At 57.7% G+C, this 25553-nt stretch overlaps 1 protein-coding gene across 5 annotated transcripts; it reads right to left on the reverse strand.

The window, feature by feature from the left end:
* Window positions 1–1574: 1574 nt before the first annotated feature.
* On the reverse strand, window positions 1575–25404 carry TBC1D24 (TBC1 domain family member 24). Of its 5 annotated transcripts, none has more exons than XM_082713429.1 (8): window positions 25333–25404; window positions 9952–10070; window positions 7671–8748; window positions 6392–6550; window positions 5252–5315; window positions 4256–4351; window positions 3808–4030; window positions 1575–3443 (listed from the first exon to the last, which is right to left on the reverse strand). In XM_082713429.1, the coding sequence occupies exons 3-8, from the start codon at window positions 8633–8635 to the stop codon at window positions 3289–3291; spliced, it is 1662 nt and encodes a 553-aa protein (XP_082569555.1). In that variant the 5' UTR covers window positions 8636–8748; window positions 9952–10070; window positions 25333–25404; the 3' UTR covers window positions 1575–3288. The 5 variants fall into 5 exon arrangements, with proteins under 5 accessions (XP_082569555.1, XP_082569553.1, XP_082569554.1 ...); XM_082713427.1 differs by lacking the exon at window positions 9952–10070 and adding an exon at window positions 7012–7029 and having other exon boundaries at window positions 25333–25383; XM_082713428.1 differs by lacking the exons at window positions 9952–10070; window positions 25333–25404 and adding an exon at window positions 7012–7029 and having other exon boundaries at window positions 1575–2589; window positions 3273–3443; window positions 7671–8720.
* Window positions 25405–25553: the final 149 nt, after the last annotated feature.

Genomic DNA, 25553 nt, shown 5'->3' on the forward strand with positions numbered 1-25553 from the left:
GCACTATAAACCAACATTCACCTCTGCTGGGGTCCCGTATCCACACAAGAGAGGCTGGGCAGGGTCCATGGACACTCTGTGGGACCTTTGCCTCTCTCTGGTAAATCTGAAATTATTTCCTAGTTAAAAGTTACAAACACCGCATCTATTAAATATAAAATACTTAAGGGGACTATAACGGCCTTATGGGCTCAGGAAACAAATAAGAAAAATTTGAAAGCCTGAAATCCTCAGAGATTTCTAAACCAAGGTGCAGTGAAAAACTCAAAAAGTTAATCCCGCAGCTTATAAAAGCAGGAAAAGTTGAAATACGAATTTTTATTCAGCAATTAGAGCTCTGAACATTTCCTAATTCAAATGACTTACTCTTGTATTATAAACTGTTTTTTGCAAAACTCATGTTCTGAAGCCCTAAAGGCATATAGTCCACGTTAAGAAATTATTTAATTTAATGAGCTGGTTTAAATTATATGATTAACTTGTTTATTTATTCATTTATTAATTGATAAGTAAACTCCATGCCCAATGTGGGACTCAAACTTACAACTCTAAGACCAAGAGTCCCAAGCTCTTCCAAGCCTCTTCTGAGCCAGAGAGGAGCCCCTCAAAATAAACTTTTAAATGTTTATAGAAAAATGAATGGTAATTTCTCATGCAATTCCATAAAATCCTAGTGATTTTTAACATCAAAAGCAAGTTTTATGGGGTGCCTGGGTGGCTCAGTCATTAAGCATCTGCCTTTGACTCAAATATCGAGCCCCTCATCAGGCATCCTGCTCGGCAAGAGGCCTGCTTCTCCCTCTCCTGCTCCCCCTGCCTGTTTTCCCTCTCTTGCTGTGTCTCTCCCTGTCAAATAAATAAATACAATGTTAAAACAAACAAACAAACAAGTTTTATAGGGCACCTGGGTGGCTCAGTTGTCAAGCTGAAATCATGATCTTGGGGTCCTGGGATCAAGCCCCACGTTGGGCTCTCTGATTGGCAGAACCTTCTTCTCCCTCTCTGTGCTCTCTCGCTCTCTTTCCTCTCCCTTTCTCAAATAAAATTAAAAACTTAAAAAAAAAAAAGCAAGTTTTAGGTAGTAAGAAATCATAGAGAATATTAACAAAACATATCCTATTCAGGAACACCTGATACGTAACAAGGATGATAAATAGGAATTTTAAAAGTAACAACCACACATACCTCTCCATTCAACAGGCCAGCCAGGAAGACTGCTCGCCAGGGGAACAGACGGCTGCACGTGCACACAAAGACCTCACGCTGGACACCAACACGGTAGCTAAGCCTCAGGGGCCCTCCTCTGCTGGACCTCTGGGAAGGCCAGACAGGGCCCTGGGTAGCCACAGACTCCCCAGGGCTCACTCGGGGACAAGCAATCCCCCAGTCCCCCTGCAGAGGGAGCCCGCAAACAGTGCTGGGACACCGTTTTCAAAGGGCCACAATGTTCCATGCGATGCCCTGACCAGTAGAGCAAGGGTGCAGTTTCCAGCGCCCACCCAACTCGGGGGGCGCGCCCCGGGGAGCCCCTGGAGGCCCCCGTGGTTGAAGAGACCAGACTTGGACCCTCAGAGTTCATGTAACAAGACCATGTTTTAATGAACACCGAAGTTGGCGCTACGACACAGGGCTGTGAGGGCTCAGAGGAGGGGGGACAAGGGTGGCAGTGGGAAGGGGGTGAGGAGTGACACTGCCTCCCAGCACATCTCTCCTCACTAGGGACTCACGCTGTCCCTGCAGAGCCTCTTGAGAGTCCCGTGGGGACAGCGGAGCAGGATGACTGGCCCCATTTTACACCTGAAGCAACAGAGTTCCAGGCAGGTTCGTGGCTTGCCCAATGCCACCCAGGGCTCCTGGTCCTTCCTCCTGTACCATGGTGGCCCGGCTCTGGGGATACTAGAGTGGGGGGGGGCAGGGGAGGGCCAATGCCCCACAGGAGGAGCAAGTGAGACAGAGATAGCGGAGGTGTGGCACGTGGGGACACTGAGGGGCTGGCTGCAGCCACGTGGGGACCAGGTTGGGGGGTAGGACCACCAGGACCTGTGACCCAGGCTGCCACAGTCCCAAGAGGCTGCTTGGGTGTCCTCCCCCAGGTGCCCAGGCCCTCAGGACCTGCTGAGGGCCGTCACGAAGCAGGAGACCACTCTCCAACCAGTCTTCACGTGGCACCTACAGTCTGCAGGGCCCCTGTGGGGTCAGGCTGGGCAGGGAGGGGGCAGGGGAGGCAGCACAAGAAAACCAACCACAGGGCTGTGAGAGGGGCGTGTGATGGCATGTGACGGTGCCGCAGGGGAGGGATCTGGGGAGCAGGCAGCTCTAACAAGCTGGGGTGCCTGGGGACGGACGAAGACCAGCATGCCACGTTGGGGAGTCTGGACAGGACCCTGGGGCCACTGCAGAGACTGTGGGGGAGTGGAGGCGGCCCCGGGCAGAGAGCAGAAGGGCTGCAGAAGCCCCTGTGGGTCCAGGCTTCTCCAGGACACGGAGCTGGCTGGTTTGGGGTCAGCCGCGGAGGGCCCCTCCCTGGGCCATCCTGGGCGGCCTCTTCAGGGATGGGCCCACAGTGAGGCCCAGCAGAAGCCTCAGGCTCTGAAACGCAAGAACCCGTGATGTCCCCTCCAGCCCTTTTTCATACTGGTGCTCAGCACTCCCTCAGGAGGGGTCCAGAGCTCAGCACAAATTCAACCCTCCCCTCCTTCCCCCTGCTGTGACCATCCAAGAGGCAGCCACAGGAGGCCAGCACGGGGAGGAGGGTAAGGGTGAGAGGTGGTGGGAGGGGGAGGGGGACAAGGCCAAGAAGCCGTCCCCAGCGTGCCTGTTTTTTCTGGGGAACCGCCAGTACCAGCCACTGGCCAGGTGGCCGCCCACCCACAGGACCAGTGGTGGCCACGGGCCTCTGCTCAGGAGCTATGCTACGAGGCACCAGCAGGGGGCGCCATGGCCCCACACTTGATGGAAGGTTTCTTTTCCTGTCCCGGCACTGCACCAAGGGATTGAGACTGTGTGGGTGGCCTTGCTAGCCTCGGGCACAGGATGCCTCCACGGAGAACTGGGGCCTGAGCCCACGCTCAAGGCAGCAGCAGGTCTGAGCAGGGACAGGCCCAGGCGGCTGAAGTCCCGGCATCCCCTGGCCAGCCCAGCCCCAGAGCCCCAGCTGCACTTAGACACTGGCCACTGGCATGGCACAGGGGAGAGGAGGGGACCTCACTTACTGCCCTGAAGAGGGGGCCTGGCCTCTGCCCCACCCCACCCCATGGTGATGGCTCAGTCACCGTCTGTGCAGGTCCGTCACTGGGTGTCAGGGTCTTGGAAGCCCCAGGCCTCCACAGCTGCGATGAGGAAGTTCTCAGAGCAGAGGGGCTGGTTGTTGAAAGTGTCACAGTGGCCAGTGCGGCCCCGGTTTAGGTCCCCATCAATGTAGAGCGCCTGGCCGCCCCCTCCACCTGCGGGATGCTCTGGTCAGTGGCTGCTCCTCTGTCCAGCACTGCCCCCCCACCGAGACCCTCTCCCCACTCCTGATCATCTCCCCGGGATGGGGTAAGCCTCCTAGCTGTCCCTGCCCTGGCGCTCCCAGATACTTCTCCGAGACCACAGGGTGACCCAGGGTCCCCCACCATGCACCCTCCTGTCCCCACTCCCGCTCCTGCACCTGCTCCAGCCCCCACAATTCTTTTCCTCTGCTCATCCCTTGGGGGAGGCACCTGCCACGCAGGACCTCCGTGCCCCACGGCCCTGAGCCCATCTCCCAGGCTAAGTAACCAAGGGTGTGCGGGTGGGACCAAGCACCGGGAGCAGAGGGGTGCCCACCTACGATGAGGCAGTCATTGCCCCCAGCCATGAACATGGACTCCGTCTTGGAGGGCAGGTTGAAGTGACGTGCAGCCAGGAAGGGCGAGAGGCGGTCAGCAGGGTCGGAGGACACGGGGCGGCACGGTGGCGACGGGGCGGCGGGGGCCTCCGAGGACACAGGCTTGGTCAGCTCTGGGTGTTTAATGACCACCCACTCATAGCGCTGGACCTCGGGCTGCAGCTGAGGGCAAAGGGGCAGCCGGAGTCACCACACACAGTCCCCCTGCCAGGCCCTCCTGCCCACGCCCCCCACCAGTCTCAGCACCAGACCCCGTGCCCGGGCTGGGGAGATGCTGCACATGGCCAAGGCCCGCTGCGCTCACGCACTGTCATCTGACCCTGACCTTCCTCCCGTGAAGCCAACAGTGGGGGGCCCGTGGGGTGAGGAGCCAGCAGCCTCACTCACCCGAAACACGAAGCACTCTCCAGTCCCAAAGAAGCCCACTTTACCACCAAACTTGTTCCTCTCACTCCAGTCTGTTGACAGGTAAGCCCCACACACCTAGGGAGAAAGGGCCAGGGCATGAGGCCACACCCTGCCTGCCTGCAGAAGCACCCCTCGCTCGCGGCCGGGCGGCACTGTGGGCACAGCCGCACCCCCGCCCCAACCCGAGGCCAAGGGCCAGAGGTGGCCTGCAGTGTGGGGATGTCAAAGTCTGGAGGGCACGGGGCAGGTGGCCGCCTCGGCTTGTCGCAGATACTTCTGTTTCCGTCCTTGGCCCTTAAGCACGGTGAGGAGCCCATGGCCGCACTTGGACTTCGGCCATCAACCCCAGGGGTGCCCCCTCACACAGAAGCTTCCGAGATAACCGCACTCTAGAGTGGTCCCCAATCCCGCCAGCCAGCAAAATGCTACATTTCACCAACAGACTCAGTCCCTTGAGTGGCTGCAGGCTTTGCCCCCTGTGTCTGACACTGAGTCCCTTGCTAGAAGGCAGACACAGGATCAGGGCGGGGTGAGGAACCTAACACTCCCAGGGGTGCGGGTTTGGAAGCCAAGGAACAAGGAGCCTCTCGGAGAGCACAAGGCCCTAGAATGGAGGCCTGGGAGTTCTGGCTTTCCTAGACACTCCAGGGTACTTTCCAGGTGACAGCTACTGCAGAGGACGGCCGGACGACGACTATCTGTGAGCGGGGAGGGGGTGAAGACAGCGGGTGGCCGGCAGGTAGGGCCTTGCTCACTGGGCCATCTCTGTAGAGCTCCTCAAAGCCAGGCCCTGGGGGTTCAGGCTGCTCCCACAGGGGAGCCCCAGGAGAGAGAGGCAGTTCCTCGGGGGGCTGGGGTCCCCCTCCGTGGAGGGCTCTCCCCACCCTGTGCACCTAAGAGCAGGGAGCCTGGGTGGAAGTTTCAGGGCGGCTCCTCCCTCCCTGGAGCTCAGCAGACGCAAAGACCCCTCCTCACCTCCTTCTGTGTGGTCTTGATGAGCAGGAGGGTGGGCTCATGTCCTTCACACTGGAGATAGAACCTGGGAGAAAGACCACACACAGCAGCCTGGCATGGTGCTCGGTGCCCCCTTGGGCCACAGCCTCTGGTGCTCCTCACATCTGAGAAGCCTGGGCTGTCTGCGGTAGACAGCCCTGGGAACTGTGTTGCCCTGTGTCCCGGGGACCAATCATGATGGCCAAGGACCTGGCAGCGCCTTGGCCTGGACACTTCTCAGCCAAGACAGAGCCCAGGCCAGGCAGCATGCGGCCGCAGTCTCCTACCCCAGACCATAGGCCCTGGTATGATTGGGGGAAGTCACATGCAGGTTGCCCTCAGCAGGCGCAGCCACGTGCCAGGTGCTCCAGGGAGACAAGACCAGAGGAACAGGTCCGTGCTCTAGAAGAGCTTGGAACATGCCTCGGGGTCTGAGGCGGGAGACAGCCAACACTGGGAAGTGCCTGAGGAGGCCTGACAGTGCCCTGTGGTGGCACCAAGCACCTGGAGCTTGGCGGACATCCCTGGGACCCCTGCCTGTCTGTCCTGCTCTCCAGCCAGGGCTCCCACAGGGTGCAGAATTGGGGAGCAGGCGAATGTATCTCTAGCTATGCCACATGCGTGGGGTCACCCGGGACTGAAGCCAAAAACTTCTGAGGCCACCTGCTGTCTCAGGCTCAACAGGGGCTGTGCCTGGTGGAACGGCCGTGGGAGGTGGCACGATCTGAGGGGGCCCAGCAGGAGTTCCCCGGATCCACCTGTGCACCAGCCAAGTGGGGGTCAAGGAGTAGTGACCCAACTCCTACCAGCATGGGCCGTCTGTGCTAGAATTCTGTACAGTCCTGGGTAGGGATTCTGCTTCCCGGGTCGTCCCAGCACCCACACAGAGGCCTGGAGCCGGGCTGTGTATTCACGGCACAGAGCCCTTGCGTGTGGGAAGCTTGAGTGAGGGTAAGAGAAGTCCAGGAAGAGGGGCTCCCATTCCAGGGCCCCCAAAAATATCCAGGGGCCCATCTCTAGCCACCACTACAACGTTCTGGAGTGGCCCACAGCTCACTCTGTCCCCCCAAACTGGCAGGCCCCGGAGCCCAGGCCAGTGTGTGCTGGTCTCCTGGGGGTTACCTGGTCAGGCTGTACCCATGCTGCAGGGATGAGAAGAGGAGGAGGGGCTGGCACAGGGCGAAGCGTTCGGGGACCCATGACCAGATGTCTCTCATCTCCTTCACACTGACGATCTCTGAGTGGAAGTTCTCCGCGTGCACGGCCAGGTGCACAAACTGCCTGGGGAAAGTGGGGAGGGCTCAGAGCACAGCCTGGACCCCAGCCCCGATGCCCCCCCCCCCCCACAGAGGGATGCAGAGCCTCTCGTGTAAGCTAAGCCTGCAGGGGGCTCCTCACCTATGGAGGGAGAAATGGGATGGTGCTGACCCCCGGAGCCCCACTCCCAGAGGTTACAGAGGGGAGAGCACTGGCCTGGGCCAGGACAAAAGCACCTGTTCCCTAATAAATGGGGACAGACATGGAACCAGCTCTGGCAAGACAAGGTTTCAGAGTCAGCCAAGCACTGACAGACAGCAGAGGTGAGGCAGCCGCGCAGACAGACAGAGCAGGAACAACAGCCAGGCTTCCAGGCAGCGTTGCCGAAGCCAGTCCTGAGAGCCGGAGCAAGCAGCCGGGCCCTGGGACAGCCAGGCCAAGAGACGGAGAGAGGCCAGGCACGGACATTTGGTTAACAGACCTACCTTTTAGAGAGTGAAACACTGAAAAACAGGAGGAAGCAACGGACATAGAGAAGAAGAAGAAAAACAAAACAGACAAGGACAGGTTAGTGGCAGATACTGACGGCTGGGATGCACCTGCCTGTGGCCCAGGAGAAAGGCCTCCTACCAACAGCCTGGTCAGGCCGAGACGGTGCGGGGACGGTATGGGGACGCTGTGGGCCCTTCCCAGCTCGGGTCCCCCAGGTGCTGTGCTCAGTGCGGGGGGCATACCCAGTAGCCACGAGGACAGCAAGCAAGGGAGCCCAGAGCAGGAGGGGCAGGGCAGGGGCGCCTCTGAAATGATGTTCGGCAGTCAGCCAGGCCCACTGCCAACCTCTGACTCCATGGTCAGCGTCCGGCTTCCGTCTCAGTGGTGGGCCTTGTCCCCGAGGGCAGGACTCTACACCTGTGCCCACAGCTGCCTAAGAAGTCCGCAGCTGTGGTCACAATTCCCCTTCTCCCTGCTGCAGTTTTCTATCCATGCAGGGCGGCCTGGCGGGCGGGCCCGCAGGTGACCAAGAGGCTGGCAGGACAAGGTCTGACCCCCACCCTGGGATGCATCCCAACTGAAGCCCTCCCCCACGCGGGCCCCTCAGAGCTGCGGGGTAGGCCACAGCTGAGGCCCCCAGGGGCCCACCTACCTCTTCTGCTTGACGGTGATGCCCTTCTGCTTCAGAGCTTTCTCGTTGGCCATCTGCAGGAGCTGGATTTCCTTCCGGGAGAAGAGGCGGATGGCAAACGCCTTCTCCAGCAGCTTCTCCGGAGACACGGTCTTGGCGATGTCCCTGACGAAGGCGCGGATGTCCTGCTTCACGCTGTCCGACTCTGGCGGCTGCCCAGCTCTCACCTTGTGGAAGAACTTGAGGATGGCCAGAGCCACGCGGTACAGCACCTTGTAGCCCTCCACCAGGAAGACGTCGAAGACGCGGGCGAAGTGGCTGAGCGGCAGCTCCCCAAACAGCCAGCGCTGCCAGTCTGCGTAGACCTGCAGCACGTCCTCGGACACGGCCACCATCAGCTTGTGGGCCGCCTGGCAGTACTTGTTCACCAGGTCCCCGAAGGTCATGCAGGAGGACTCGAAGGCCAGGAAGCTCTGGTCCACCAGCTTCCTGCTGGGGTCGTTGCAGGCCAGGATGCGGCAGGTGTTCTCAAAGCACTGGGCCTCATCCGTGCTGTAGTGCAGCAGCAGGGCCACGACGGCGGGCAGGGCGGGGCAGAAGGACACGTCCGGGAACTGGTTGGCGATGCACAGCAGGATCTTGCGCACGGCGCCCTCACCGCGCGGGTTCAGGCAGTAGCTGGGCACCTGCGTGTTGTCCACGAACTCGGGCAAGGGCAGGCTGCTATCACTGTGCTTGCCCACGATCTTGCCCACGATGTCGCTGTACACGCTAGCATCCGGCGTGACGGTGCGGCAGGGGATGTCCCGGATCAGCCGCTGGTATACCTTGCCACGCAGGGTGTAGCTGCGGGCCCAGTAGCCCTGGCGGGCCAGCTGCTTCAGCTCCTGCGGCTCCGTGCAGCTCAGCTCCTTGGGGCCCATGTCCTGCACGGCTGCGTCCATCTTGTCTCTGTCCACAAAGCAGTTGTACCCTGGGGGGTCCATGGTGCAGGGCACCCGGGAGGGGGGTTCCCAGGACGTCAGGCGGGGCACGGAGCGCCGAAATCCCCAGCCCCCTCTCCAAGGCCTCGCTGCTAACCTGTTTGCCACCCCATACCCTGTTGGATTAAAAGTCAGGCTTAATACATCCGTACAAAGGTTCGTGTTTTTTGGTTTTGCTTTTTTAAGGGTAATTTATGTATTTATTTATTTGAGAGAGGGAGTGAGAATGCACACACACAAATGGGAGAGAGGAGGAAGCAGGCTCCCCACTGAGCAGGGAGCCCAATGCAAGGCTTGATCCCAGGACCCCAAAATCATGACCGGAGCTGAAGGCAGAGGCTCAACCCACTGAGCCAGCCAGGTGCCCTGAAGGTTCATGTTTTAAAGAACATGTTCTTGTTTTAATCTTTCTATAAAGTATTTGAAGTGTTTCCATTTAAGATAAGTGGATATTGGGTGCTTGGATGGCTCAGTCAATTAAGTGTCTGCCTTCAGCGCAGGTCATGATCCTATAGTTTTGGGATCAAGTCTCGCATCAGGCTCTCTGCTCAGCGGGGAGCCCGCTTCTCCCTCTACCTCTGCTGCTCCCCCGGCTTGTGTTTTCTCCTTCCCTCTCTCCCTCGCAAATAAATAAATAAAATCTTTAAAAAATATATAAGGTAAGTAGATACTTTGAGAATTCACTATAAACTCTGCAGTAGAATTTCTTTCCATGGGTCTTATGCTATCACCGGAGTAGGTCATACAGACTAAGGAGAGGCTAGAGCTGAGATCCCCGAAGGGCTAGGCCAGATGGACCCACTCAAAATAGCTCTCCACGGGGTCGGGGAGGCCCACCAGTACCTCCTCCGGCCCCCACATCACCCTGTGGTCATTGGACCACTGCACCCCAGAGAGTTAAGAGATGCTCGGTTTCTGCCCATCAGGTGTTGGCCCTCCTGCCCTGTGCTCCACTGGGTACTGGCCCTGCCCCTCCCCGCCCCACATCAGGATGCAGAGGCCAGCCCTGAACTCCCTAGAAATGCCAGCTAGCTTTCGGGTGGACAGACATCGCAGCTGGGAAGCAGACATGAGGGCTGCGAAACCCAGTGAAGCAGTCATAGCTTGGCCATGAAGACATTTCTGGGTCTGAATGGGCCCGAGGCCCTGGGGGATTTGGTGCCTGTGGGGAACCACAGAGATCCAGGCAGACGGTACCCAATGGGTACACGGTGTGATCTCTCTCGAGCTAGGAGGTCACCGGTCTACCATGCAGGGGACCCCAACTTAACATCTGTCTTTGCCAAAGGCTACTGTCCTCAGCCACATCTACCTCATACCTCAGACCAGCCTTTCCGCCTGGGATGGAACAAGGGGACAGAGGGCTCAGGGCTCTGCTTTAGCGGGTTTCAGTAAATGGCCAGATCGTTCCAGTTTCTCCTGCACCTAAAACACTCATCTGAAAATATAAAAAGGAAGTCACGCCTTAAAAACGAGGAGTGGAAATTAAAGATATACAGTATAAAACCTGTAGGGGTGAGAAGGCAGCTGGAGAAAGCCCCTTGATACATTGTTTTTCATTGTGGCATAATATACAGAAGGTTTACATTTTAGCCATTTTTAAGTGCCCGATTCTGAGACATCAGAACTGTTCACACAGTCCTGCAGCTCTCACCACTGTCAGCCCCCAGATCGCGCATTAAACACGGACGCCCCCTCCCCAGCCCCTGGTGCCCACCCTTCTATCTCTGTCTCTGTGAATGGGACAATTTTAGAGCTTCACAGAAGTCTCATCGTACATGTTCGTCATTTTGTGCCCACCTCATTTCACTCAGCATCATGCCCTCAAGGTTCATCTGTTTATAGTGTGTATCATAATTTTTTCTTAATTTAAGCTATTTTTAATTCTTTATTTTTATTTATTTATTTTTTAAGATTTTATTCTGTAAGCCCTAGCTACACCCGTCAGTCTGGGACTCCTGACCCTAAGATCAAGAGCTGCATGCTCTACCACCTGAGCCAGCTGGGTGCCCCAAGACTATTTTTCCAGAGCAGTTTCAAGTTCACAGAGAAGTGGAGAGGAAGGCACAGAGATCTGTCACCCACTGCCTGCACTGCCCCCCTCAGACTCGTGCATCACCAGTGTAGCTCAGCACTTAGCAGTCTGCATGAACACGCCATCGCTATGTGAAACCTGCAGGGTAACGAGGGTTCACTCCTTGTGTACCTTCTAGGAGGCGGGACGAAAGTACGAGGACATGTGTCTTCATGATACAGAGTATTTTCACTGCCCTAGAGTACCTCTGTGCTCCACCGTCCATCCCGCCCTCCCCCAATCATAATGTCCTTCCTCTTTACACCTAAAGAATATTCCACATGTGGCCGGAACATGCTGTGTTTGCCTCCCATCTGTCAGCTGTCACAGGTCACTCCCAGCTCCCGTGAACAATGCTGCTACGAACACGGGGGTGCCGGGGTCTGCCGGAGCCCGGCCTCCAGTTCTCCTGGAGATGTATCTGTCAATGCTGCTCTTCCCCGAGCTTCGCCACACAGAGAAGATGAGCTAACCTAAGGTTTTGTGGCAACACCCATTTCACATGTCCCACCAAGAAGTGCCTCACCCACAGCGGGACCGGCCTGCTGCTGGGCTGGAGCCTGCCTCTCCAGAGGAAAAGATGCCTTCACGGAGCTGGTAAGTTTGTTCTGCCCTGTGTGGGAAAGGAGCTGGGCCCGTCCCCAGGCCCTAAAGAGCCACGTCCAGAACCACACCCAGGTGGCACTCCACAGCCCCCATGGGAAAATTACCTATAGGTTTGTGGGGCTTGGGTTTTTTGTTTTGTTTTGTTTTAGTTTTTATTTCTTTATTTGAAGTCCTCTCTACCCCCCGACAAGGAACTCGAACCCATGACCCTGAGATCAAGAGTGGCACGCTTTTCGGCTGAACCAGGCAGGGGCCCCACCTCTAGGGTTTACATCCTTCATTCTAGGCTCTGGGCCCGCTAACCTGTGAAGGGGACCCCAGGCCCATCCTGTGTGTGTGAAAAGCACCAGCTGCTTCTCGGGGCAGTAAACATGTTTATAAGCAGAACAAGAGCCGGACAGGATAGCAGTGACCCTTGCTTAGCCAGCCTCCCATGCTGGTGGGGTACTGGACTGGCAGCTCCAAGCAGATGATCGCACCCTGCACAGCTCCTCCAGAAGACCTTCGGGGAGGAGCAGATGGTCTCGTCTGCTGCAGCAAGGAGCTCAGGGATGGGCACACCAGTTCCGGAGGAAGTCCGGGGCAGGAGCATGTTCCCTGGGCCTCCACAGGCCTTCTCCTCCAGCCCCACCCAAGACAGAGCAGGGCACTCCTCGGTGGCAGGCCAGGCCTGCAGCGACTGCTCTAGGCACCTGTAACACCAGATTCACAGTGGTTTTCTTAGTTGTTGTTTTTAAACAGGAATGCAGCGGCACCTGGGTGGCTCGGTGGGTTAAGCCACTGCCTTCGGCTCAGGACAGGATCTCAGGGTCCTGGGATAGAGCCCCACATCGGGCTCTCTGCTCAGCAGGAAGCCTGCTTCCCCCTCTATCTCTCTGCCTACTTATGATCTCTCTGTCAAATAAATAAATAAAATTAAAAAAAAAAACAGAAATGCATCATCACAGAAAGGGCCAATAATACAAAAGGACAGAACAGAAATGTGAAGCCCTGTTTTAGTCCCTCACCCCAATCCTACCCCGCCTTCTACCCAAGGCCAATCATTACACACGTTTAAGCGCGTATCCCACAAAGTCTTTCCTTCAGTTGACACGCACACTCATTCACAACCACGTTAGACAGTGTAAGCTACCAGCAAAGAGAAGTCCGGGGATAGGAAACACACCAAACATGTAAGAACATATAAACTCCTCTGGGTTAAATACTGGTGCCCTGGAGGTAAGCTCTGGAGCTGACATGGCTGTCCCCCCAGATTCTCCTCCTGCAGCTTGCGGCTACCACACGACACTGTCAGGGATGTGGGAAACAGGCCCTTGTTCCCCTTGCAGCCCCCTGCCCCAGGGGCCAGGAAGGAGGAAGGAGGAAGGAGGCCAGGCTTCCACGTCCACACATAGGGGTCAGTGTGGAGAAGGGAGGCAGGAGCTAGTGCGGGAAATGGTCCAGTGTTCAGTCCGATAGGCCTGGCTTCCAAGTCCAGCTCTGACAGCCTGAACCTCACACAACCCATGCCTCTTCCCCAAAGGACACGTGCCTACCCAGGAGATGGAGCTGATAAGCACTGTCTCATGGGCATGGGTCCTCCTGCAAGCACCACCTCATGGGCATGGGTCCTCCTGCAACATCGGGGGTTGGTGGGGGTGAGCTCATGCTCCAGGCTCACTGGCTGGGGTGTGCGTGACACCCAGCAGACAAGCACACCCCACTCTCTCTCATGTCCCCTCATCTGTGCTCCCCACCATGGCTCTGCTGCACAACCCCTGCCTCTGTGCTCTGGTCGTTCTGGACGCCCCACCTGTGGGGCCCTGCCACCACGTAAACCCCCTTCCTTGGGGGTTTGACTTTGCAGAAAGGAGGGAATGACTTTGGATCACAAACACTGCACTCACCTAGACACCACCCCCCACCAGTCTCAGGCTTGCTGCAGAGCAACAGGGCAGGGCCTGGGCTGGTTCTCAGGGGACACCTCTGACCAGCCCTGTGGGAGGAGGCTGGCTCCAGCTGCCTGTGGCTCCCTGCCTTTGGCACGTAGGGAAGTACTTGGTACGTCCTGTCCTCGGCTCTGGGCCTAGCCTGCCAGTTCCGGGAAAACTGAAAAAACTCCTTTCGATATCCTTTCAGATTCACCAGAAGCTGGCTGATGGCTTCAGACACCTAGGGACATGGCGTGCCCAGCAGGCGATGACCACTAGAGTAATCAGGGTGGACTTCTCTAAATTTGAGCTCAGGTGACGAGAAGGAAGCAGCCAAGAGAGCTGAGGAAAGGTCACTATGGACAATGAGAAGAGCAAGTGCAAAGGCCCTGGGGCAGGAGCACGCTGGTGAGCTCCAGAAAGGGGAGGGCGTCCAGAATGGCCAGAGCACAGCAAGCACGGCAAAGAGCAGCAGAGACCTCCGGGGCCAGATCGCCCACAGGGAGGAGTCTAGATCTCCTTCTAGGTAAAGCCGGAAGCAGGAAGGGATGTGATCCAACCACTGTACTTAAAAGCCAATTGTTATGAGGATTAACGAAGACTGTTTATAGAAAGCACTCAGCCTAGTCTGGCACACAGGCAGCTCATATGTCCCTGGGGCGTCTCTTTTTTTTTTTTTTTTAAAGATTTTATTTATTTATTTGATAGAGATCACAAGTAGGCAGAGAGGCAGGCAGAGAGAGAGAGAGAGAGAGAGAGAGAGAGAGAGAGGAGGAAGCAGGCTCCCTGGCGAGCAGAGAGCCCAATGTGGGACTCGATCCCAGGATCCTGAGATCATGACCTGAGCCAAAGGCAGCGGCTTAACCCACTGAGCCACCCAGGCGCCCCCTGGGGCGTCTCTTTATTGCTCCACAGAGTTCCTTGGCCTGGTATAGGCTCAGGGACATCTGGGGAGGGCTAGGGACCCGGTGGGTCATCCCTTGATCAGTCCTGCAGAGGGGCCTGAGTATGGCTCCTTCTGGTGGGGGAGGTTCTCCCACAGGCCTACCCAAGACCCTGGCTCGCTCTTTAGGGACAGTTGCTGCAAGGGGCCTCTTCGACAGACCTGTTTCCCCAGCCCTGTAAGCCCTCTCCAGTGATCCTCACAAACGCCGTGCCTGTTTTGAGGGTCCAGACTACCTACAGAAAGGAAGCAAGTTATTCTTAATAAAAAATAAAAGAGAACTTGGGGGCTGCTGGGTGGGGCAGTCAGTTGGGCATCTGACTCTCAGTTTCGGCTCAGGTTGTGATCTCAGGGTCTTGAGATCAAGCCCCACATCAGGCTCTAAGCTCACCACGGAGTCTTCTGGAGTTTCTCTCTCCCTCTGTCCCTCCCTGTACTTGTTCACTCTAAGTAAACTCTAAAACAAAACCCAGAACTCTAAGTGGACATGAGTAACCCCTATTTCCCCCAAATGTGATGTTGCTATGCTGGTGACAGCTTGGTCCACCTCCCCTTCCTGTCGTGATGACCACTGTGCCCTCTGGCCATGTACACTGTCCCGGGTATGCCAAAGGCAAGTTGACATTAGGCTGTGGTGAACTCTGATGCACGCGGGGCGTGGGGGGCCTCCCCACAGGCCCCGGCCAGGACAGCTGTTTCTGGGGAGGGAGTTCCTAGGAGGAGACACTTTTGCTGGGTGCACCCCATGTGAGTTCAGATCAACCCCAACCCTGTCCTCCAGGGCAACAGGAAGAGAAGGTACTGGCTGGGCTAAGAAGCAAGGCAAGAAGACGGAGGTGGGAGTGACAAGACCTCCTTGTGGGACAGTGGGGCAGGAGAAGCTGAGGAACAACAAGCCAGCAGCCCCTGTTCAAGCTGGACCCCTCCCATCCCAGTCCACAAGGGCCGCAGAGCACAGGGCCCTCGGCTGCTGGCCACCAACTGACTCTGCCTTGCAGTCTGAGCTCCCCTAATCCTGAGGACAAGTCACGGGCATGGGGACTGGCTCCAGTTTACAGAGGAGGAAACCAAGCACAGAGATGTACCCATGAGTGCCACAGCACAGGGACAACCGCCCCAGGTCTGTCTGCCTCTGGGGTGCTCATGGCGACCCCTGCCGTGCCCAAAACCTCCGGTCACTTTGGGATCACAGGACACCTGGACAGTCAGCCCCCCGCCCCCAACGCACTCTCCTCAGTGTGTGCAGGGCTGGCTTCCCTCTGTTGTACCCAAACACTGCCCAGCATCTAAGGAGTCACGACCTCTGCATTTCTCACCTCTTAAGTGGGGAATATGATTTCCCCAAACTCTTGGCTATGAGCCTCACTTTCTTTTTTTTTTTTTAAGACTATATTTATTTGAGAGAAAGTGGAAGCAGAGGAAGGAGAAGCAGACGCCCCGCTGAGCAGGGAGCCGGACGCGGGACTCAATCCCAGGACTTGATCTCAGGACCCCGGGATCATGACCTGAGCTGAAGGCAGACATTTAACCAACTGAGCCACCCAGGTGCCTATGACAAGAACAGGGACACACATGAAGCCTGGGTGACTCCATCTTAACCACCTACCACGGGCTCTGTGCCCCCCTTCCAGGCCGGGCCTCCCCCGCCCCTTTTATTTGTCTGTCAGGCTTCTGCTGAGGTACAGCCTCTGTGCCCTGAGGGGCCACCAAGGCACTGCACTGGTTCCACCTGAGCCCAGCAGAAGGGGCGACGGGAGGGGCGCTGAGTGTGCGGAGACAGGGAGCAGGCCAGGTGCCAGAGTGGGCAGGGCAGAGAGAGGAGGGCACGCAGAGGAGGGGAGGCTAAGGTGGACGGGGAGTGGCCAGAGCTGGGACAGAAGGGGACCGACATCCTTGTGTGCCAGCTGTCCTGGGAGGCTGGATCAGCCCCACACAAGCGGAATCAGTAGGAGAGCCTAAGCAGAAGGTGGCATGTGAGGAACGTTCCACTGGCGGCTGAGGAAGGAGGGCTGAGTGCAGAGAAGAGGCGCGGGGAGGGCGGGGTAGGGCCAGCCAGGGAGGATGGAGGAGACGGGGTGCAAACAGACTGCCCAGGGGTAGGTTCCACCAGCCGAGGTGACCCAGTGGTGGGGGCAGACACTCAAGCAGGGAACAGAGAATCTGACCCAAGGCAGGGGCAGGGCCGGCAGAGCAGCCAGGGTGCTCCGGCTGGAGTGCGAAGGCCTGGTATGGCAGACGTGCCTCTTGGGCTACTGCCCGAGCTGCTCAGGTTGGAGGCAAGGGCCCGCCCAGACGCCAACGCCGGCTCCTAGACTTGTCAGCCACCAGGTCGGCCTCATGGAGGCGTATACACACAGCCTTGGTCGCCACCAACGGGCAAGGGGCAGCCGTGTGCAGAGGGATTCTCACCACCCCCACCCCCAGCTGCGGAACAGCACTGGGTCCAGAGCTGGGCCTGCTGGGCCTGAGTCACCGAGCACAGGACCGGGGAGCTGTACTGCTGGGGTCGGCAGCTGTGGCTCAGCATTTCCTCTGCTCTGAGCAATCCTCCATCTGTTCAGGGAGCAGGACTAGCAAACAGAGAACCGACAGGAAGGAGGCAGCGGCCCCAGCCGTGTGCGTGTGTGTGGGCGCACGTGTAGGTGTGTGTGTGCACGTGTGCATGTAAGCGTGTGTGCGTGGGCACGGGTGTGCGTGAGCAGCAGGACACCGGGACAGGGACGTGCCTGGCCTTGGGGCTACAGACTTCTGTGGACAGAGCTGCTCCCCTCTCAGGTGGTGGAATCCGTGGCTTTCTTGGTCTCTAGGGAGCCCCACAGCTGTAGAGGCCGTGGGTCTCTCTCAAGGTCAAGCCAGGTGACAACAGCACGAGGAAGCCCGCGACACCCGCTTGGAACTAGAGACTGGCATGCAGCGGTGACGCAGCCCCATTCCAGCCCTCCCTCAGGTGTGTGCATGAGAAAGACGTGTTTGCTGCCTGACACGGAGATGCTCGGGGCTGAGGCCACTGGGCAGTGTGCCAAGCAGGGAAGACAGCCCGTGTGGGAAGGGAGAGCTCAGCTCACAGGGCATTTGGGTATGAGACAGGGTCCGCGGGGCGGGGGGCAGCCTGAAGGGCGCTAGCAAGTCAGAAATGGCAGACATGGCTGGTGGAGCTTCAGGTGAGGACAGTGGAAAGAGGTAGAGGGTGGGGACAGATCCCTGAGGCCATCTGGTCTACAAGACGGAAGGGGCAGGGATGGGCCTGGCCATAGGCCTGGAGCAGGGCACATTCCAAGGCAGGAGATGACCAGCCTCTCCCAGTACTCTGGAACCTTCTTCTCAAGTCTGAGTCAAATTGGACCTCACGAGGCCCAGTCTTCCCACCCATCTGTGGGGAGAACAGGAAAACACCCCATTCCACTGGCAGGAATATGCTGGAGGCCATGGGGAAAAGCTGCAGCCCCCCCCCCACGGTGGGGGAGAAGGGGGCAGGTATGCATCTCCCCATCTCAGCCCTGGGCTGTAAGAGGACTCCATTTGTGCAGACAGTGGTGGTGATGGTGTCACTGACTAGGGTGCCCACAGTCACTGATCCCCCACATTCTCTTACTGTGCTGGCCCGCTTTCACCCACCTCCCCCACTCCCACCACTCTTCTGCCTCTGGAACCTGCGATCCATAGCACCACTTCCTCATCCTCTCTCTGAATGTGCCCTCACCCTTCTGGCCAGACAACAGGGGCCCCCCTGGACCCAGCCCCCTCTATCTGGGCTCTCCCCCGCCCCTGCTCCCCCTCTATGTGGGCTCTCCCCAGACCCTGACCCTCTACCAGAGCTCTCCTCGACCCCCACCCCCCTCTATCTGGGCTCTCCCCGGACCCTGACCCCCAGCTCTCCCCACACCCAGTCTCCCTCTGAGTTCTCCCCAGACCCTGCCTCCTCTATCTGAATTCTCCCCAGACCTGCCCCCTCTATCTGGGCTCTCCCCAGACCCTGCCCCTCTATCTGAACTCTCCTTGGACCTTGACCCCTCTACCCTGGCTCTCCTCAGACCCCATCCCCCTCTAACTGAGCTCTCCCTGGACCCCGCCCCCCATCTGAGCTCTCCCTGGACCCGCCCCTCTCTATCTGGGCTGTTCCCAGACCCCATCCCCCTCTAGCTGAGCTCTCCCTGGACCCCGCCCCCCCCATCTGAGCTCTCCCTGGACCTGCCCCTCTCTATCTGGGCTGTCCCCAGACCCTGTCCCCCTTTATCTGACCTCTCCCAGGACTCTGCCACCCCATTTATGCTCTCCCCAAACCCAGTCCCCCTCTGTCTGAGCTCTCCCCAGACCCTGTTCCCTCTATCTCAGCTCTCCCCAGGCCTTGCCCCACTCTGTCTGGGCTCTCCTCAGACCCTGCCGCCCAGGGTCCTGGTTTCCTGGCCCCCCAACTCAGCTCAAAACCATCACTGCAGAGCACGAGGGGGCAGAGCAGGCTGCCTTGGCTCGATACTCCCCAGCTTTAGAAGCTTTACATCTCTATCACTTCATCCACATCCTGGTCAGCTCCAAAAGTACCAGAGATGGGTGTCATGTGCACCCCACTCTCTCATGACCCCATCCAAGGGCTTTTCATGATGCCCTTCCCTCTTCCCACCCCTCCCCCTACCCAGCGGCCCCGCTTAGCTTCACCTCCTCGCCCTAGACCTGCCTGTCAAGCCCCTCCGGTCTTCCCCGCTGGGCCACCAGGCACACCCACAGGTGAAGCCAGCCCCACAGCACACTTCTCTGCACCTGCACACCAGCTGGAGGGGAAAAATCAGGCTGCCCTGGTCCAAGCCCTCAGAGCCCCATGGCCAGCAAGCTCTCTGAAGCCGCATCCCAACTGATAGCTCCACACCCACCTGTGGCCCTCCTGCTCTGCCCTTAAGTCTGCATCTCCCCCGGGGCCCTGACTCTCCCCTCTCGGGCACCCCATCTGCCGTAGTGTCCCCTAAGAACCCACGGGCTGCTCTGGCCCTGTGGCTCCTTCTTCCTTCCCTCCCAGTGAAGCTTGTGGACAGAGTGGGTGTGCCCACCTTGCAGAGACACCCTTGGGTCCTTATCGCCCTGAAGCACGCATGGGTGACCCTGCTGCTCTCAGCTCTCCTCTGCGGAGGCCTCCGGCTTCCCACCCTCCTGACCCCTCAGCTGCCCCACCTCTCCTGCTCCCATTGGCCCGCGAGTCTTTTAAATGTGGCTTTCACGGGATCCACGCTCTGCTCAGCCTAAGATCCTCTTGTGAACTCAGGTCCTATACCTCCAACTGCTTTCTTGAGTGACGCTTACCACCCTGCACTCCCCATGACCAATGCAGCTCTGGGCTGCACTGGAAACCCTTCCTTGACCCCTCCCTTCAGGATCTGGTCCTGGTGTGTGGGGACCGGACAACTCCTGTGGAGGCGGCAGCAAAGCAATCTCCTTCACCTGCCTTTCATGGCCTCCCAGGCAGGGCTGAGGGTGCCCTTGCTGCATGTGATCCCTTCTTGGGCAAAAACACCTTTAAGTGTGGGCCTGCTGGTGTGAGGATGGGCTTAGGGGTCCAGCTCTTCCACTACATGATGATTTTTGAGTCCAGGGGCCTCCCGCCATAGCCAGTGTACCCGGGAAGGAGGAACCTAGAGACAGCAACATGGAGACGCAGAAAAATCCCAAACCACTTTAGCCCAAGAGGAAAATTTAATTCTAAATAGTAACAACAGGAACGTTTGCCAACCTGTGCTATACATGTGACCTTCCCAGCAGGTGTCTGCATATAACCGGAGTACAGGCTGTGCTCTGCCTCGACCCTGAAGCAGAACACAGGGATTTTCCAAATATTAATGGCAACTGGCAACTCCACAGTGACTACCAGGCAGCCAGTTCTGGGAAGCTGGATAGTAGCCTTCGCTGGTGGCACACGATGGAGGGCGCGTGCCAGGGACAAGGGGTGTAACCATTAACGAGGCATTAATCACAGCATAGCTGGCTGGCCTGTCTGCCTGTCTCCAGGCAGAAGTTCAAATGCAGGTCTTACCAATGACACCTGAGCCTAGGGCACAGGACCTGGAACAGGTCCTTGTTAGGCACTCCAAAGAGTCCCATATGGCCCTCTGTTGGGTCAAACACATTTGCCCCAGCCTGGCCTGGCCTGGTCTGCCCACAGGCAGGGGCTAAGGCTGGAATGGGGTTCTGCTAATGCGGGATCTGGATCTTCCCAGCAAAACAGGGTCTTCCCAAGAGCAGGTGTGAGCAAACACCCTCAGGGCACGGGAAACATCAGCCAGCTACACAGAATGAGAAGCAGGAAAAGAGGTCTCGCCCATCGGCAGCATCAGAATTCCAACCAGTCTGAATCCCAAGCAAGGTGCCTGTCACAGGTGTGCCTCAGAAGGCTGGGCACAGAGCAGGTTCTCGAGCAAGTATTTTTAGACCTCACAACAAAGCTGGGGCGAGAGGGAGTCTTGCAGTCATAATCATTTTAATAGGCATTCAAAACACTTCCTTGGCACCTGGTACCAAGTGCTGGATACAAAGACACAAGCTCTCCATGAGCCGCTGCCCATGGGGACATGGAGGGATGGACCATGCCAACGGAGATGCAGGTGCGCAGAGAGGAAAGCACAGGGTGTCGGGTGCCTCAGCTGGGTCCTGCAGGACAAGGAGGCCCTGGCCCAGGAAGAAGTGACAACCTGGGCCCAGGACAGGGAATCAGGGGGCACAGCTACTCGGGGCAGTGAGCCCAACAGTCTTTAAGAGGACAGGCCACTGACCACCATCCACAGCGCAGATGACTAAACGTCATACAGTCCAGCTGCATGGGATCCCAGAAGCCAAAGGAATCTGAGACCAAGACCTGGCGTGTACTGGGCCGCGGGGAGGGACAGCCCCAAAGGGCAGGGAAGGCTGTCTGAGGCAGGAGGAATTAATGTGTACACTCGAGTCTTTCTAAGTCTGGCAGCTTTACCAAGATTTAAAGGCTAGAATGATCCTTGCTGGACAAGGAATTCCTGAAGAGAGAGAACCCCGGCAAAATGATACAAGGAAATGCTGAAGGGACAGAATGGGGAGGGAAGCGTTCAGTGGGAGCAGGTAAGAACTACATTTAAAATACTACACAGTAAGACTTTTATTGGTAACAGAATCGCCCATCAGTAAGCAACAGCCCTCACTGTGTGTGGTACCCAATTAAAATTGTGTAACCACTAGGAAGACACAGTTTCAGATTATGGGAAACAGGCCAAGCCATATATAGTATGTTCCGGATCACCTGTAAAAAGGGAGAGCAGCAAGGGAGGCTGGAGGGAGAAACCATGACCGCTCCCATGTGACCCCTGCCAGCAGGTCCTTGTGCAACACCCAGGGGAGACTGATAAGGTCCCACAGTCAGCTGGGGGGGACATAACCACCATGGGACAGAATGAGATCTTGTCTCGGGTGCCCTAAGTGAGGAGCACGTTCCTTCACAGACAAAGATAACTTCTAACAGCCCAGTGTGCACTTATCTGAAGGCCAGACCAGTCCTGTGGGGTCCTGTGCCACCTGAGGGCAGAGAGAGGCTCCTTTTGCAACATGGGCCTTTCCCCACCCTCTCCCCCTCAGCCCCCAGGTGTGGGAGAAGACAGAAGGGGCATCACACACTTGCTCAAGAGAGCATCGAGAATCTTTCCCAAGTCCTGCTTGCTGCTAATGCTGGTGTACCACACAGAAACTGGGGTCCCAGAGGTACAGCAAGGGGGCCTCGAGAGTTCTGTAACTTTGAATTGGTTTCTGGGTGTGAAAAACACTTTTTTCAGAGATCTAACTAAGAATGCTCTGAGGGGACCAACCCCTCATCTACAGGGAAATGGGATCCTTTGAGATAAGTGACAATCTGGGTTTCCCAAAAGGCACATAAAGCCATGAGATAGGAAGGCCCCTGGCATCAATCATCTGATTTTGCACCTTGAGGATCTTACATTTCGCTCTTTACTCTAACCAACAAACTGGGGCCCTGTGACAAAGAAGAACCCCACGATCCTGCCCCCAGGCTCCCAGGCAAGGGCTTATGAATCAGACTTCCATTACCTTGCCCACTCTCTTCCCATACGGACATAAAACTTCAGATCCCTCCAGGTTTCTCTTGCTTACTCCATACACAGCCCTGGGGAGACCCACCCCAGTCCTGCGGCTTCAGCACCACTGGAAGGAGTCCCACGAACTCTCCCCAGCCCAGGACGCTCTCCCTGGCTCTAGACTAATGTACACCCACCTCCCACCCGGAAGCCTTACTGACCTTCAGCTCAACATCTCCAACCGGAAGTTGTCACCTTCCCCCAAACCAGCTTCCTTCTAGCACCCTGTGTGTGTGTGGCACGGGGCTGCCAACTGCTGTCATCCACTCTTGGAATGTTCCTTACCCCTCCCTTCTCCCTGGCCCTTCCCCTCCCTACAGCCACCTGTCCCATGGTCCCTCTCTCCTTTCTCCTTTCTGTCTCCCGGCACCCTTCCTCTGCGCTAGGGCTACATCTGGCTAGGGAGGCTTCTGTGGCCCCTTAACGGCTTCTGACTCAGTGCAGGCCTTCACAACCCAACACTGCTACCGCTGCCTGGTCCCCCACTGAGAGGACAATCATATCAGCCACTCACAAACCCGAGACCCTTTGGGGGCTTGCTTCCCACCGCTCTCAGGGTAAAGTTCAAACCTGAACCTGGAACTCAAACCCTCTTTCCCAGTCTGCCACCAGCCTCACTTTCCCTGACCTCTGGAGTCTCCCGAGGCCCTTCCTTCAACTACAGGGTGTGAGATCGTCAGGCCTTTCTCTCCACACACGCATGATCCCTTTGCCCAGAAGCCTCCTTCCCTCACACGGCCTTGCCACATCTATTCTTTGTGAAGATTTAGCTCAAGTCCTTCCTAGGAATCCCTACGGAAGGGCAGCCAGAGGCTACTGCTCTCTCCCCTCTGCACAGCCAGAGGCTACTGCTCCCCACCACCAGCCCCACACAGCAGTCCCCTCCTCCCCATGCGGCCAGCTCCGGCACACGGACTCCCGCATAGGGCCTCCTTGTACCAAGGACAGTAGAATCTCGATAAATTTGTGTTAAAAGCATAATGAAAAGCACCGAATAAAGAATTCAAGTGGATTCTTAATAAAATGCCTTAGGTGTTTTTTCCCCCTCTGATATTATCTCCATTTGGGAAAGTGACACTTGCAACAGCCACTGAAAATGCGGCTTTGAGTGGAAAAGGGCTTCTTTCTTCCACGGACAGAGTTGTCATAACAGGAAAGGTATGCTTCAACGGGTAAAACATTGAACAGGGTAAATGTTAAGTGCTTTTTTATAACCTGCTTTGTTGTTCTTATGTACTTCATACCAGAAACCATCTAAAAGCAAACACTCAAATATGTCTTCTGAGGTTGGCTCAGACCACAACTGGAATTAGGAGCAACATGGTGTACCCAAGGTCACTTGGCCTGCTGGACGGTCCTGGCAGGTGCGCCAGGGCCCACCTGCAGGTGAACCTGCAGACTCGGGGGTGAATTTTATTACTGTTATGAGAAGCCTGTCCAGGTGACGTCTACGTTCCCCGAAGGTCACCCTTAACCCAGACGGGAATTACTGCGCTAGCTTCAGGACCTTGGTTCATGTCAACAGCTGTTCAGAGATACCCGCCTGCCCACTCCATGCCAGACAATAATAAGGGAACAAAGATGAATGTGACGTGGCTCTCACCCTGTTCACAGGGAGAGACAAGCTTCCAAACAGACCACTTGCACCCGATAAGTGCTTCACGTAAAGACTTAATCCGAGGGCTGAGAAGATTAGTCGAGGACCAAGCTTCAGAGCAAAAGAAGTGCGTGAGGGGCTGCACCCCCGGCTAGGGCTAAGTGCAAAACCTTCGTGAGATTCCCTGAACTTTTCTTACTTAGGTTTGCTTCTCAAAGCCTGTACCCCTTCAAATGAAGAGGACCTGCATGCTTGGCTCCAAGACAATTAAGCAAACAGTTACAGGGGTCTGGTGCGAGCCCTCATCCTCAAGTGGAGGAAATAGCTACATCTGTGGAATAATGGGGTTTGGGGGGGCAGAGGGGGTGTTTTTTGTTTTTTGTAATTCACCCTCTGACAGCTGACCAAATATACATCGAAATAATGAAAACCAGCTTCAAGTGCCCCTATTGACCCCAGACAGACAGACTCCTGACTAGGAATAAGAAAATGGGCAAACACCAGAATGCCAGCATCACCACCACAGAGCCATTGGCCACCAGGCCTGTGGCTCCCGAGCACACTGCTATCTTCAGACTACTTGGGCCTCCCCATAGCCCAGGTGGCTCTTAGACAACCTTTGGCCTTTAATGTCAGTCCAGCCAGTGGCACTCCAGGAACCCCACAGCGTCTGTCCCTGTATGGAGTGAGGTCATCAATGAAAACCTACAGCCAGGCCACCAGCACCGCTGCCCAAAGAAAACCCACACGGGGTGCAGCCTATGCCCAACCTCCAGCTATGCCTACTCCAGGCTCGGAAAGCACAGCGCCAGGGGCCCTGACGAAACGCTCCCTTCCGCAGGCAAAGCCTGGAGGATGGCTGCCGCCTGGCACAGCAGCCAGGCCAAGGGCTCCGAGGCTGGGCAGACAGGTACCTGGGTGGCAGGTGGGCAGGCGGGTCATCCTGGGGCAAGCAGAGGGCCCAGAGGAGAGCAATTGCAGGTCTTCAAGGGCAGAACGTTATCAGAGAATCTGTTGCAATTTCGAGTCCAGGAGAGGATTTCCTACCCCGCAGAACCGGAAAGTGCCCCGAGAAAAGAGTGACACAGGAACAGCTCTTTCCGACGCTTTGCCCTGGGCCGACCGCGGACCTCGGCTGGTGGGGGGAAGGGGGGGCGTAGGCCCTGCCCCCGCGGTGGGCGTCGGACGGGGCTGAGATGGGCCCCTGCCCTGAGCCCCTCGCGCCCGGCGCTCGGTCCGCGGGGCCCAGCCCGTGGAGGGCGGGCAGGGCCAGGCGGACGGCCGCGGGCCCCGGGCGCACGGGGTCCGGACCCCTACCCGCGCCACGGCCGGCCCCAGCGCCCCGCCTCGGACGGAGGCCCCGCAGCCCTGCCCCACGTCCCCTCCCTCAGCACGCCCCCGCCGCGCTGACAGCCGGCGACCCGGCCCCGCGCCGGGCCGTCACGCCCCCCGCCCGCCGAGCCGACCGCGCACCCACCTCCGCCCGCCGCGCCGCGCCGCGCCGCTTCTCCTCAGCTGGCCGAGCGACTGAGCGCGGGCCCTTCTGCGCACGCGCGCACGCGGCCCCGCCCCCGCCGAGCACGCGCCGCCGGCTGCCCACCCCGGGCGCCCGCGGGTCTCGGCCGCGGCGGGCTCTGGGCATGCGCGCTGGCGCCCTGCCGCCGGGCCGCGGGAGCCGGCGTTGGCCAGAATCCGGTC

The sequence above is a fragment of the Mustela nivalis genome (genome assembly GCF_964662115.1).
Source record: "Mustela nivalis genome assembly, chromosome: 19".
Classification (NCBI taxonomy): Eukaryota; Metazoa; Chordata; class Mammalia; order Carnivora; family Mustelidae; genus Mustela; species Mustela nivalis.

Coding starts and splice junctions, on each gene's coding strand:
- TBC1D24 (XM_082713427.1), bottom strand. CDS start 8,635: ATGGACCCCCCAGGGTACAACTGCTTTGTGGACAGAGACAAGATGGAC. Junction 5,316..6,391: donor CATGGGTACAGCCTGACCAG/GTAACCCCCAGG, acceptor TCTTTCTCCCAG/GTTCTATCTCCAGTGTGAAG. Junction 4,031..4,255: donor GAGAGTGCTTCGTGTTTCGG/GTGAGTGAGGCT, acceptor CTTTGCCCTCAG/CTGCAGCCCGAGGTCCAGCG.